The 14,798-nt window shown below is 46.4% G+C and overlaps 1 protein-coding gene across 1 annotated transcript in view; it reads left to right on the top strand.

The window, feature by feature from the left end:
* spats2 (spermatogenesis associated serine rich 2) overlaps window positions 1-14,798 on the top strand; it is a 37,350-nt gene that overhangs the window by 4,120 nt on the left and 18,432 nt on the right. The window contains exons 3-5 of the mRNA XM_058642965.1: window positions 1,101-1,180; window positions 1,941-2,049; window positions 2,539-2,588. Coding sequence (XP_058498948.1) covers window positions 1,101-1,180; window positions 1,941-2,049; window positions 2,539-2,588 — 239 coding nt within the window. The remainder of the gene's footprint in view (window positions 1-1,100; window positions 1,181-1,940; window positions 2,050-2,538; window positions 2,589-14,798) is intronic.

Genomic DNA, 14,798 nt, shown 5'->3' with positions numbered 1-14,798 from the left:
TGCATTATTTGTGATTAGAGCTGCAACTCGCGATTATTTTCACAATCGATTAATCATTTGGTCCATAAAGCGTTAAAAATGTTGATCAGTTTTTGTCAAACCTGGACATTATGTTTTCAAATGTCTTGTTTTTTCCACAAACCAAATGTAAGATTTTTTTTCAGTTTTTAATCATTTCTTTGTGATATGGAGCAAAGACAATACTCACATTTAAGCTAAAACAATCAGAAATTGTATTTTAATAATGAAAAAAAGCTTCAAACTGATTAATCGATTTCACCCCATATCAGCTGGTATTGCTTCCAGTGACCCAGTGGAGGATAAAGCGGTAGCCGATGGATGGATTGAGTCTGTAGTATAGTAAATAGCACAATTTAGGAATACTGTAGAGTCGACATAAACCGCGATGTTAACCTACTTCCGTGCACAGGAAAACACATTTTTACAACAGTCCACTGGTTCTTTTTCCGTGTTGTCTATAAATGGCTACAGATTAACTTTGGACTTCACCCTGACTCTTCACACTCAGCTGTTTCTTTAATGGCCAAGTCTTAATTCAGCCTTTTGTGGAAAGACTGAAGTTGTTCCTCCTGCAAGAATGTCTTTTTGGAGTACTCCAGGGGTTATTAATCATTTAAATCAGATGCAGACTCCAAATTGTGCAGGCACAGATGTGATGAGTTTTTCTTTCTATATATCTTTACCAATACCCTTTCGCTTGTGCAAGTAAATGAAGTAGGGCTGCAACAATTAATAGATGACTAAATTATTCACCATTTATTTTGATAAATGATAGTCTTTTTTTTTTTTTAAATAATTGAAATGTAAGCAAACGACTCAAATCAAATCCTTTTAATTTATTGAAAAGAGTTACTGGTTTTCCTTGTTTTGTTTTGTTCATGAAGACAAACATGGCAAACACATGGCCTCACAAACACATGCATGATTGGGATTCACAAACATGGCTGATGACTCTTTGGGGAAACATCTGAAGACGTTTGTGTTGGTTTTGTTATGCAAATGATTTCCACAGTGGTTTGCAAATAAGATTCAAGGTCCGGACAGAAAATGGAGATTAGTATTTATATTGTTTCTTCCAGATACATCTGGTGTGGTGTTTGACACACGCTCCAAAATGGTGATGTCACAGGGAGGAACAGCTGAGAGGATGAAGGAGAAGGTAAGACGTGGCCACTGGCTGTGCATGAGGGAAAGTCCGCAGGGTTTTTTGTTGTTGGGAAACGATTAAGTTTGACAAAAAAAATGACACGTTTCCCTTTGTTTTGGTGGACTCTTTGACATCCAGCTTTGTTAGTGGTTTCCTAGTGTGCCCACAGTAAACAGAAGAGTGGAAGTAGCAGTATTATATTACTATAGTAGAAAAGCCAAGGATTAGATCTCTGTTGACTCTTGGATTTTCTTTTCTCAATGGGAGTTAATGTTATTGACATACTAAATAAATGTGCACCTCATATAATAAAAGGTTACCACAGTAAAACTCAGCCATGTCCCATTTACCTTAAGTTGTTACAGTGGTGTCATAATGCTTAAAATGGCAGTAGGTTATTGGGATACTGGTTTGTTATGTTCTTGTGGGTTGGTTTGAAATTGAAACTAAATGGCAGTGGAGTAACGCCGCAACGGCAGACATTTTTTGTTGATGAAAAATAATAATAATGTAAAGCTATTGATGATCTTCTCTGTTAAGGCTTTTCATTTGCACAGGAGCTGTTTGCATGTCTTATTCCAATAAACTAAAATGATCTTTTATTGTAGTAGTAATTGAATAAGTAAGAATTGTATGAGTAAGACCAAGACTAAAGTTAAACGTTACAGCAGCTCCAGAGTGAATTTACAGTTAATACCGAGTTACCTGAGATATTCAAGAATATATTTAATCTTGTTCCTCACACTTTGTGCTTCTTTTTGTTTTTTAACAGATCAGTGCCGTCCGAGCAGTAGTCCCAAACAAAAGCAACAACGAGATTGTGCTGGTGCTGCAGCATTTTGAGAACTGCGTTGACAAAGCTGTTCAAGCTTTCCTAGAAGGTATCAGTATAATGGCACCAGTGAAGACCGTGAATTGACTATTATAAGCTTCTTTTCAAATAGTTAGAAGACTTTCCATTGTCATACTGATTATAGCACCCTTTAACAACATGAAGGAAAAAGGGTGACTCATTGTGTATTTGTGTGTACTAATTTGACGGTACCTCAACCTCAGTCTGCAAATACTCAGTTTACCGTAAATTACCTGTGCTAAAGTCAGACCTGTTGTCCTGGCACGCTGCCCATGACATTTGTGCTTCATCATGAAAGCTTTTGTCGCACATTCCATGCTTTGAATTTAGACGTTTAGCGTCACACGCATGCCTTTGGTTTTGCAGGTGTAAATATAGAACAAGGAAGTTGTGTTTGTACGTCAGACTGCATTGTTTCGCATTTGGTAGTGTCTAAACAACACTTTAGGGCAGGCCTGTATTAAGATGCCTACTGTCACTGTGTATCTTTGTCATCATTGTTTGCTCCTTGCTGTAGGTAGTGCAGTTGAGATCCTGAAGGAGTGGAATGTCACCGGCAAAAAGAAGGTGGGAACCAGAAAGCCTGTGTCATAGATGTTTTCTTGTTTAGTTACTGTAATTGCCCTTAGTCATGAAATGTTTGCTGCACCTATTAAAGCTTGTGTGTCATTAATCATATCAATGAATCAATCTTCAGAGTTAACATTGTTTTAATTAGGGTTCGAGCAACAAGGTTGCAAGAACCCTATTGAAATGCAAAAGATTATTAGGGACCGAGCACTCACACAGTGTGCGAGGACCTATTGTAATTCGAGCAACATAAACCGCGCACTCACACAGCAGTGTGCAAGGACCTAGGACTGTGCACAAACACAGTAGTGTGCAAGGACCGAGGACCGAGCACTCACACAGTGCGCGGAGGGTCCGAGCCCACGCAGTGGGCGAGGACATATTGTTATTCTAGGAATTATTATTATTATTATTATTAGGGACCGAGCACTCACACAGTGTGCGAGGACCTATTGTAATTCGAGCAACATGGACCGAGCACTAACAAAGCAGTGTGCAAGGACCTAGGACCGTGCACAAACACAGTAGTGTGCAAGGACCGAGGACCGGGCACGCACCTAGCGCGCGTAGGGTCCGAGCCCACGCAGTGGGCGAGGACATATTGTTATTCTAGGAATTATTATTATTATTATTATTTTTCTCTCCACGGGATCTTGAATTTGACCCCCTGAACCAGCGTGAAAACGGACGAAAATTGGCACGCACACCAGAACTGCCGAAAAATTCGATAAAATAGTGGAATTGCGAAAAACCAATGCAAAATGGCTCACTAGCGCCCCCACAGGTCACTGCCTATGGAGCAGGCAAAATTTAGTTTTACCGAATTTCCCGAAACTTGGTGGGGCGATTGTTCGGCGCAAGCCGAACAAAAAATCCTTTTGACACCATGACCTCGACTCAACAGGAAGTCGGCCATCTTGGATTTGGCGTCCATCTTGGCGTTTTACAAGTTTCGTAACTGAACGAACTTGTCTGAGGGCGTTCATCGTAGCAACGCGCAAAACGCGTCAAATTGTTCCAAACCCATCCAAGATCAAAAGTTATAGAAAACTTTCGCAGATTCAAAGGGGCGTGGCCACGGCAGCCATCGGAATTTTGGCGAATTTCGGCGTCTCGCCACGAAACAACACGTGTGCTATAACTTCGCCATACTTTGTCCTATCCGCACGAAACTTCATACGTGACACGAGACCCCGCCCCTGAACACGTCTACGAATGCGAACTTGACCCCAACGCCATGTCGGCCATTTTGATTAACGCGTTTCGCCACTAAACAGGAAGTGCCCTGTAACTCGCCCAAAAATTGACCGATTGGCTCCAAACTTGATATGTGAGACCATGGGCCCGCCCTGAACACATCTGCAAGACATCACCTGCACACAGGAAGTAGATTGTCTGAAACAGGAAGTGCCCTTTAACTTCACCAAACATTGAGCAATCGGCCCGAAACTTGATATGTGAGACCAAGGGCCCGCCCTGAACACGTCTGCAAGACATGACCTGCACACAGGAAGTAGGTCGCCCGAAACAGGAAGTGCCCTTTAACTCCGCCAAACATTGACCAATCGGCCCGAAACTTGATATGTTAGACCAAGGGCCCGCCCTGAACACGTCTGCAAGACATGACCTGCACACAGGAAGTAGGTCGCCCGAAACAGGAAGTGCCCTTTAACTCCGCCAAACATTGACCAATCAGCCCAAAACTTGATATGTTAGACCAAGGTCCCGCCCTGAACATGTTTGCAAACCATGACCTGCACACAGGAAGTAGGTCTCCCAGTCAGGAAGTGACCCATAACATTGCCATACGTCGACCAATCTGCACTAAACTTCACATGCGAGATAAGGAACCCGGCCAGAGCCCACGTTATACATGACATGCCGGTAGAGGGTAGCGGCCGCGAGGTCCCGTACAACGCTGCTTGCAGCTTTAATTATTATTATTATTTTCTTTCATGCCACGGGATCTTGAATTTGACCCCCTGAACCTGCGTGAAAACGGACGAAAATTGGCACGCACATCAGAACTGCCGAAAAATTCGATAAAATTGTGGAATTGCGAAAAACCACTGCAAAATGGCTCAGTAGCGCCCCCACAGGTCATGTCTATGGAGCAGGCAAAATTTAGTTTCACCGAATTTCCCGAAACTCGGTAGGGCGATTGTTCGGCGCAAGCCGAACAAAAAATCCTTTTGACACCATGACCTCGACTCAACAGGAAGTCGGCCATCTTGGATTTGGCGTCCATCTTGGCGTTTTACAAGTTTCGTAACTGAACGAACTTGTCTGAGGGCGTTCATCGTAGCAACGCGGAAAACGCGTCATATTGTTCCAGACCCATCCAAGATCAAAAGTTATAGAAAACTTTCGCAGATTCAAAGGGGCGTGGCCACGGCAGCCATCGGAATTTTGGCGAATTTCGGCGGCTCGCCACGAAACAACACGTGTGCTATAACTTTGCCATACTTTGGCCTATCCACACGAAACTTCATACGTGACACGAGACCCCGCCCCTGAACACGTCTACGAATGCGAACTTGACCCCAACGCCATGTCGGCCATTTTGATTTACGCGTTTCACCGCTAAACAGGAAGTGCCCTGTAACTCGCCCAAAAATTGACCGATTGGCTCCAAACTTGATATGTAAGACCATGGGCCCGCCCTGAACACATCTGCAAGACATCACCTGCACACAGGAAGTAGATCCTCTTAAACAGGAAGTGCCCTTTAACTTCACCAAACATTGACCAATCGGCCCGAAACTTGATATGTGGTACCAAGGGCCCGCCCTGAACACGTCTGCAAGACATCACCTGCACACAGGAAGTAGGGTGCCTGAAACAGGAAGTGCCCTGTCATTTGCCCGTACATTGACCAATCGGCTCCAAAATTGATACGTGGTACCAAGGGCCTGCCCTGAACACGTCTGCAAGACATCACCTGCACACAGGAAGTAGGGCGCCTGAAACAGGTAGTGCCCTTTAACTCCGCCAAACATTGACCAATCGGCCCAAAACTGGATATGTGAGACCAAGGGCCCGCCCTGAACATGTTTGCAAACCATGACCTGCACACAGGAAGTAGGTCTTCCCAGACAGGAAGTGACCCGTAACATTGCCATACGTCGACCAATCTGCAGTAAACTTCACATGCGAGATAAGTAACCCGGCCAGAGCCCACGTTATACATGACATGCCGGTAGAGGGTGGCGGCCGCGAGGTCCCGTACAACGCTGCTTGCAGCTTTAATTATTATTATTATTATTATTATTCCTAAAAGTAAATCGCATTTTTGAGGCCTTTCCCATACCCCAAAACTCACAGATTTTTGTGACCGCATCAATCCTGGTGTAAATTTACGTCTGAAAGTCGTTCGGGGAAAATGCGTGGAAAATTGGAGGTGGGAGGGGCTAAAAAGTCACGCAAAAAACTTCTATTAGGTCAACTCATGTCGGGTTTAACGTACGTGAACGAAACTTGGTACACACGTTCAATAGGTGGGGACGGTCAAAAAAGTCGATGACGACTTTCCCGTGAAACCTACAGGAAGTCCGCCATCTTGGGTTGATTGGCGATTTTTTGGCGATTTTGGCGAATTCGCAGCAATGGTATTTGAACTAACTCCTCCTAGAGTTTTCGTGCGATCACCTTCAAACTTGGTGAGGTCCCTGTGGACCAGTTGAGGAGCTCACGGTATCAAAAGTTTTTTCAAATGTCGCATGGCGCACGAGATAGGGGGCGGCAAAGTTCGTGATGATTCTGATGTTTCGCATCAGAAAAACAAAACTCTTATAACTTTACGATGGAAGGTCCGATCCGAACCAAACTTGCTACCATTGATGATGGGCCATGGCTGAAGACGTCTATGAAAAAACGGTTAAGTTTGAAAACAGCGCCTCCTTGTGGTGGAAGAAAATACACACAAAAAAAGTTTTTTTACGATTTCGGGAATAACTTTTACACAGATAATCGTACCGAACTCAAAATTGGTGACAACAGTCAAAACACATGGTAGATGATGCGTGATCAATATGACGACAAATCGTTTAACGGTGTTGCCATGGCAACGACGCAAAGTCGGATTTTTGGGACAAAAAATCAAACTGCTACAACTTCGCGAATCCTGGTCCGATCTGAACCAAACTTGCTAGGATTGATGACAGTCCGGCCCTAAAGACGTCTATATGAAAATATTCAATTTCGAAAACAGCGCCCCCTGGTGACAGCAGACAATATGACAGCTGGTATTTCAATTATCTCCTCCTAGAGCTTTTGTGCGATCACCTTCAAACTTGGTGAGATCAATGTGGACGAGTTGAGCATCAAAAGTTATCAAAAGCTTTTTAAAATATTGTATGGCGTACGAGATAGGGGGCGCCAAAATTGGAGATAATAATAATTTTTCACAACAGACAATGAAACTCTTATAACTTCGCGATGGAAGGTCTGATCCCAACCAAACTTGCTCTAGTTGATGATGGTTAGTTCCTGAAGACGACTATGTTGCTGAAACGGTACATTTTGAAAACAGCGCCTCCTGATGGTGGTAGAAAATTCTAAAAAAATAAACTGTTACAACTTTGCCAATCCTGGTCCGATCTGAACCAAACTTGCTGGGATTGATGATAGTCCGGCCCTGAACACTTCTATATGAAAATATTCAATTTAAAATACAGCGCCACCTGGTGACAGCAGACAGAATTACATTTATAGTTTTTGATGCTGCTCCAACAGGGATTGTTGTATCCACTTGAAACTTAGTATGTGGGACCCCAGACCCTTCCTCAACATGTCCGTAAAAGGTCACCTCCCTACAGGAAGTGGATCGCCCGAAACAGGAAGTAAAGTCTTACATTGTCCGATTGACACGAAACTAGATATGTGAGTTACGGGACCTTCCCTGAACATGTTTCTGGAGACGAACAGGAAGTCGGCCATTTTAAACAGGAAGTGCCCTCTAACTTTGCCATACATTGTCCGATCTGCACAAAACCTTATATGTTACACCAGGGACCTGTCCTGAGCATGTCCGTAATAGGTCACCTCCCTACAGGAAGTGGAACGCCCGAAACAGGAAGTAAAGTCTTACATTGTCCGATCTGAACAAAACTTGATATGTAAGACAAGGGAAGTTCCCTGAACACGTTTACGTACACGCACTTGACCGAACAGGAAGTCTGCCATTTTAAACAGGAAGTGCCCTATAACTTTGCCATACGTTGCCCGATCCCCCCCGAAATGTGGATCGACATGCGCGGGGACGCCGCTGAAAATAACTAGTACTGAAAATAACTAGTACCGCGCGCGGTGAATGAACGGGTGAGAGCGCGAGGCACGCGGGGAGCCGTGGCACACGGCGACCCGCGTGGGTCGGCTCGAACCCGTATCGAACCTCGAACCTCGAACCTGTATTTGTTATTCTAGGAATTATTAGGGACCGAGCACTCACACAGTGTGCGAGGACCTATTGTAATTCTAGCAACATGGACCGAGCACTAACAAAGCAGTGTGCAAGGACCTAGGACGGAGCACTAACACAGTAGTGTGCAAGGACCGAGGACCGGGCAAGCACACAGTGCGCGTAGGGTCCGAGCCCACGCAGTGGGCGAGGACATATTGTTATTCTAGGAATTATTATTAGGGACCGAGCACTCACACAGTGTGCGAGGACCTATTGTAATTCGAGCAACATGGACCAAGCACTAACAAAGCAGTGTGCAAGGACCTAGGACCGTGCACAAACACAGTAGTGTGCAAGGACCGAGGACCGGGCAAGCACACAGTGCGCGTAGGGTCCGAGCCCACGCAGTGGGCGAGGACATATTGTTATTCTAGGAATTATTATTATTATTATTATTATTTTTCTCCGCGGGGAATCTCGAATTTGACCCCCTGAACCAGCGTGAAAACGGACGAAAATTGGCACGCACACCAGAACTGCCGAAAAATTCGATAAAATAGTGGAATTGCGAAAAAACAATGCAAAGTGGCTCAGTAGCGCCCCCACAGGTCACTGCCTATGGAGCAGGCAAAATTTAGTTTCACCGAATTTCCCGAAACTCGGAGGGGTGATTGTTCGGCATAAGCCGAACAAAAAATCCTTTTGACACCATGACCTCGACTCAACAGGAAGTCGGCCATCTTGGATTTGGCGTCCATCTTGGCGTTTTACAAGTTTCGTAACTGAACGAACTTGTCTGAGGGCGTTCATCGTAGCAACGCGCAAAACGCGTCAAATTGTTCCAAACCCATCCAAGATCAAAAGTTATAGAAAACTTTCGCAGATTCAAAGGGGCGTGGCCACGGCAGCCATCAGAATTTTGGCGAATTTCGGCGTCTCGCCACGAAACAACACGTGTGCTATAACTTCGCCATACTTTGTCCTATCCGCACGAAACTTCATACGTGACACGAGACCCCGCCCCTGAACACGTCTACGAATGCGAACTTGACCCCAACGCCATGTCGGCCATTTTGATTTACGCGTTTCGCCGCTAAACAGGAAGTGCCCTGTAACTCGCCCAAAAATTGACCGGTTGGCTCCAAACTTGATATGTGAGACCATGGGCCCGCCCTGAACACATCTGCAAGACATCACCTGCACACAGGAAGTAGATCGTCTGAAACAGGAAGTGCCCTTTAACTTCACCAAACATTGACCAATCGGCCCGAAACTTGATACGTGGTATCAAGGGCCCGCCCTGAACACGTCTGCAAGACATCACCTGCACACAGGAAGTAGGGTGCCTGAAACAGGAAGTGCCCTGTCATTTGCCCATACATTGACCAATCGGCTCCAAAATTGATACGTGGTACCAAGGACCTGCCCTGAACACATCTGCAAGACACCACCTGCACACAGGAAGTAGGTCGCCCGAAACAGGAAGTGCCCTTTAACTCCGCCAAACATTGACCAATCGCCCCAAAACTTGATATGTGAGACCAAGGGCCCGCCCTGAACCCATCTGCAAGACATCACCTGCAAACAGGAAGTAAGTCGCCCGAAACAGGAAGTGCCCTTTAACTCCGCCAAACATTGACCAATCGCCCCAAAACTTGATATGTGAGACCAAGGGCCCGCCCTGAACATGTTTGCAAACCATGACCTGCACACAGGAAGTAGGTCTTCCCAGACAGGAAGTAACCCATAACATTGCCATACGTCGACCAATCTGCACTAAACTTCACATGCGAGATAAGTAACCCGGCCAGAGCCCACGTTAAACATGACATGCCGGTAGAGGGTGGCGGCCGCGAGGTCCCGTACAACGCTGCTTGCAGCTTTAATTAGGGACCGAGCACTCACACAGTGTGCGAGGACCTATTGTAATTGTAGCAACATAAACCGAGCACTCAAACAGCAGTGTGCAAGGACCTAGGACTGAGCACTCACACAGTAGTGTGCAAGGACTGAGGACTGGGCACGCACACAGTGCGCGCGGGGTCCGAGCACACGCAGTGTGCGAGGACATATTGTAATTGAAGGAATTATTATTATTATTATTTTCTTTCTCTCCACGGGATCTTGAATTTGACCCCCTGAACCTGCGTGAAAACGGACGAAAATTGGCACGCACACCAGAACTGCCGAAAAATTCGATAAAATAGTGGAATTGCGAAAAACCAATGCAAAATGGCTCAGTAGCGCCCCCACAGGTCACGTGCCTATGGAGCAGGCAAAATTTAGTTTCACCGAATTTCCCGAAACTTGGTGGGGTGATTGTTCGGCGCAAGCCGAACAAAAAATCCTTTTGACACCATGACCTTGACTCAACAGGAAGTCGGCCATCTTGGATTTGGCGTCCATCTTGGCGTTTTACAAGTTTCGCAACTGAACGAACTTGTCTGAGGGCGTTCATCGTAGCAACGCGCAAAACGTGTCAAATTGTTCCAAACCCATCCAAGATCAAAAGTTATAGAAAACTTTCGCAGATTCAAAGGGGCGTGGCCACGGCAGCCATCGGAATTTTGGCGAATTTCGGCGTCTCGCCACGAAACAACACGTGTGCTATAACTTCGCCATACTTTGTCCTATCCGCACGAAACTTCATACGTGACACGAGACCCCGCCCCTGAACACGTCTACGAATGCGAACTTGACCCCAACGCCATGTCGGCCATTTTGATTATCGCGTTTCGCCGCTAAACAGGAAGTGCCCTGTAACTCGCCCAAAAATTGACCGATTGGCTCCAAACTTGATATGTGAGACCATGGGCCCACCCTGAACACATCTGCAAGACACCACCTGCACACAGGAAGTAGATCCTCTGAAACAGGAAGTGCCCTTTAACTTCACCAAACATTGACCAATCGGCCTGAAACTTGATATGTGAGACCAAAGGCCCGCCCTGAACACGTCTGCAAGACATCACCTGCACACAGGAAGTAGGTCGCCCGAAACAGGAAGTGCCCTGTCATTTGCCCATACATTGACCAATCAGCTCCAAAATTGATATGTGGTACCAAGGGCCCGCCCTGAACACATCTGCAAGACATCACCTGCACACAGGAAGTAGGTTTCCCGAAACAGGAAGTGCCCTTTAACTCCGCCAAACATTGACCAATCGGCCCAAAACCTGATATGTGAGACCAGAGCCCGCCCTGAACATGTTTGCAAACCATGACCTGCACACAGGAAGTAGGTCTTCCCAGACAGGAAGTGACCCATAACATTGCCATACGTTGACCAATCTGCACTAAACTTCACATGCGAGATAAGGAACCCGGTCAGAGCCCACGTAATACATGACATGCCGGTAGAGGGTGGCGGCCGCGAGGTCCCGTACAACGCTGCTTGCAGCTTTAATTATTATTATTATTATTATTTTTCTCTCCACGGGATCTTGAATTTGACCCCCTGAACTAGCGTGAAAACGGACGAAAATTGGCACGCACATCAGAACTGCCGAAAAATTCGATAAAATAGTGGAATTGCGAAAAAACAATGCAAAGTGGCTCAGTAGCGCCCCCACAGGTCACTGCCTATGGAGCAGGCAAAATTTAGTTTCACCGAATTTCCCGAAACTCGGAGGGGTGATTGTTCGGCATAAGCCGAACAAAAAATCCTTTTGACACCATGACCTCGACTCAACAGGAAGTCGGCCATCTTGGATTTGGCGTCCATCTTGGCGTTTTACAAGTTTCGTAACTGAACGAACTTGTCTGAGGGCGTTCATCGTAGCAACTCGCAAAACGCGTCAAATTGTTCCAAACCCATCCAAGATCAAAAGTTATAGAAAACTTTCGCAGATTCAAAGGGGCGTGGCCACGGCAGCCATCGGAATTTTGGCGAATTTCGGCGTCTCGCCACGAAACAACACGTGTGCTATAACTTCGCCATACTTTGTCCTATCCGCACGAAACTTCATACGTGACACGAAACCCCGCCCCTGAACACGTCTACGAATGCGAACTTGACCCCAACGCCATGTCGGCCATTTTGATTTACGCGTTTCGCCGCTAAACAGGAAGTGCCCTGTAACTCGCCCAAAAATTGACCGATTGGCTCCAAACTTGATATGTGAGACCATGGGCCCGCCCTGAACACATCTGCAAGACATCACCTGCACACAGGAAGTAGATCGTCTGAAACAGGAAGTGCCCTTTAACTTCACCAAACATTGACCAATCGGCCCGAAACTTGATATGTGGTACCAAGGGCCCGCCCTGAACACGTCTGCAAGGCATCACCTGCACACAGGAAGTAGGGTGCCTGAAACAGGAAGTGCACTGTCATTTGCCCGTACATTGACCAATCGGCTCCAAAATTGATACGTGGTACCAAGGGCCTGCCCTGAACACATCTGCAAGACATCACCTGCACACAGGAAGTAGGGCGCCTGAAACAGGAAGTGCCCTTTAACTCCGCCAAACATTGACCAATCGGCCCAAAACTTGATATGTGAGACCATGGGCCTGCCCTGAACACATCTGCAAGACATCACCTGCACACAGGAAGTAGGTTGTCTGAAACAGGAAATGCCCTTTAATTTCACCAAACATTGACCAATCGGCCCGAAACTTGATACGTGGTATCAAGGGCCCGCCCTGAACACATCTGCAAGACATCACCTGCACACAGGAAGTAGGTCGCCCGAAACAGGAAGTGCCCTTTAACTCCGCCAAACATTGACCAATCGGCTCCAAAATTGATATGTGGTACCAAGGGCACGCCCTGAACATGTTTGCAAACCATGACCTGCACACAGGAAGTAGGTCTTCCCAGACAGGAAGTGACCCGTAACATTGCCATACGTCGACCAATCTGCACTAAACTTCACATGCGAGATAAGGAACCCGGCCAGAGCCCACGTTATACATGACATGCCGGTAGAGGGTGGCGGCCTCGAGGTCCCGTACAACGCTGCTTGCAGCTTTAATTATTATTATTATTTTTCTCTCCACGGGATCTTGAATTTGACCCCCTGAACCAGCGTGAAAACGGACGAAAATTGGCACGCACACCAGAACTGCCGAAAAATTCGATAAAATAGTGGAATTGCGAAAAAACAATGCAGAGTGGCTCAGTAGCGCCCCCACAGGTCACTGCCTATGGAGCAGGCAAAATTTAGTTTCACCGAATTTCCCGAAACTCGGAGGGGTGATTGTTCGGCGCAAGCCGAACAAAAAATCCTTTTGACACCATGACCTCGACTCAACAGGAAGTCGGCCATCTTGGATTTGGCGTCCATCTTGGCGTTTTACAAGTTTTGTAACTGAACGAACTTGTCTGAGGGCGTTCATCGTAGCAACGCGGAAAACGCGTCATATTGTTCCAGACCCATCCAAGATCAAAAGTTATAGAAAACTTTCGCAGATTCAAAGGGGCGTGGCCACGGCAGCCATCGGAATTTTGGCGAATTTCGGTGGCTCGCCACGAAACAACACGTGTGCTATAACTTTGCCATACTTTGGCTTATCCACACGAAACTTCATACGTGACACCAGACCCCGCCCCTGAACACGTCTACGAATGCGAACTTGACCCCAACACGATGTCGGCCATTTTGATTATCGCGTTTCGCCGCTAAACAGGAAGTGCCCTGTAACTCGCCCAAAAATTTCCCGATTGGCCCAAAACTTTATATGTGAGACCATGGGCCCGTCCTGAACACATCTGCAAGACATCACCTGCACACAGGAAGTAGATCCTCTTAAACAGGAAGTGCCCTTTAACTTCACCAAACATTGACCAATCGGCCCGAAACTTAATATGTGAGACCAAGGGCCCGCCCTGAACACGTCTGCAAAGTATGACCTGCACACAGGAAGTAGGTCGCCCGAAACAGGAAGTGCCCTTTAACTTCGCCAAACATTGAACAATCGGCCCCAAACTTGATATCTGAGACCAAGGGCCCGTCCTGAACACGTCTGCAAGACATGACCTGCACACAGGAAGTAGGTCGCCCGAAACAGGAAGTGCCCTGTCATTTGCCCATACATTGACCAATCGGCTCCAAAACTGATATGTGGTACCAAGGGCCCGCCCTGAACACGTCTGCAAGACATCACCTGCACACAGGAAGTAGATTGTCTGAAACAGGAAGTGCTCTTTAACGTCGCCAAACATTGACCAATTGGCTCGAAACTTTATATGTGAGACTAAGGGCCTGCCCTGAACACGTCTGTAAGACATCACCTGCACACAGGAAGTAGGTCGCCCAAAACAGGAAGTGCCCTTTAACCCCGCCAAACATTGACCAATCGGCCCAAAACTTGATATGTGAGACCAAGGGCCCGCCCTCAACATGTTTGCAAACCATGACCTGCACACAGGAAGTAGGTCTTCCCAGACAGGAAGTGACCCGTGACATTGCCATATGTCGACCAATCTGCACTAAACTTCACATGCGAGATAAGTAACCCGGCCAGAGCCCATGTTATACATGACATGCCGGTAGAGGGTGGCGGCCGTGAGGTCCCGTACAACGCTGCTTGCAGCTTTAATTATTATTAGGGTTCGAGCAACAAGGTTGCAAGAACCCTATTGAAATGCAAAAGATTATTATTATTATTATTATTATTATTATTATTCCTAAAAGTAAATCGCATTTTTGAGGCCTTTCCCATACCCCAAAACTCACAGATTTTTGTGACCGCATCAATCCTGGTGTAAATTTACGTCTGAAAGTCGTTCGGGGAAAATGCGTGGAAAATTGGAAGTGGGAGGGGCTAAAAAGTCACGCAAAAAACTTCTATTAGGTCAA

This window comes from Solea solea, chromosome 11 (genome assembly GCF_958295425.1).
Source record: "Solea solea chromosome 11, fSolSol10.1, whole genome shotgun sequence".
Classification (NCBI taxonomy): Eukaryota; Metazoa; Chordata; class Actinopteri; order Pleuronectiformes; family Soleidae; genus Solea; species Solea solea.
This window is presented reverse-complemented; position numbering and strand designations above follow the sequence as displayed.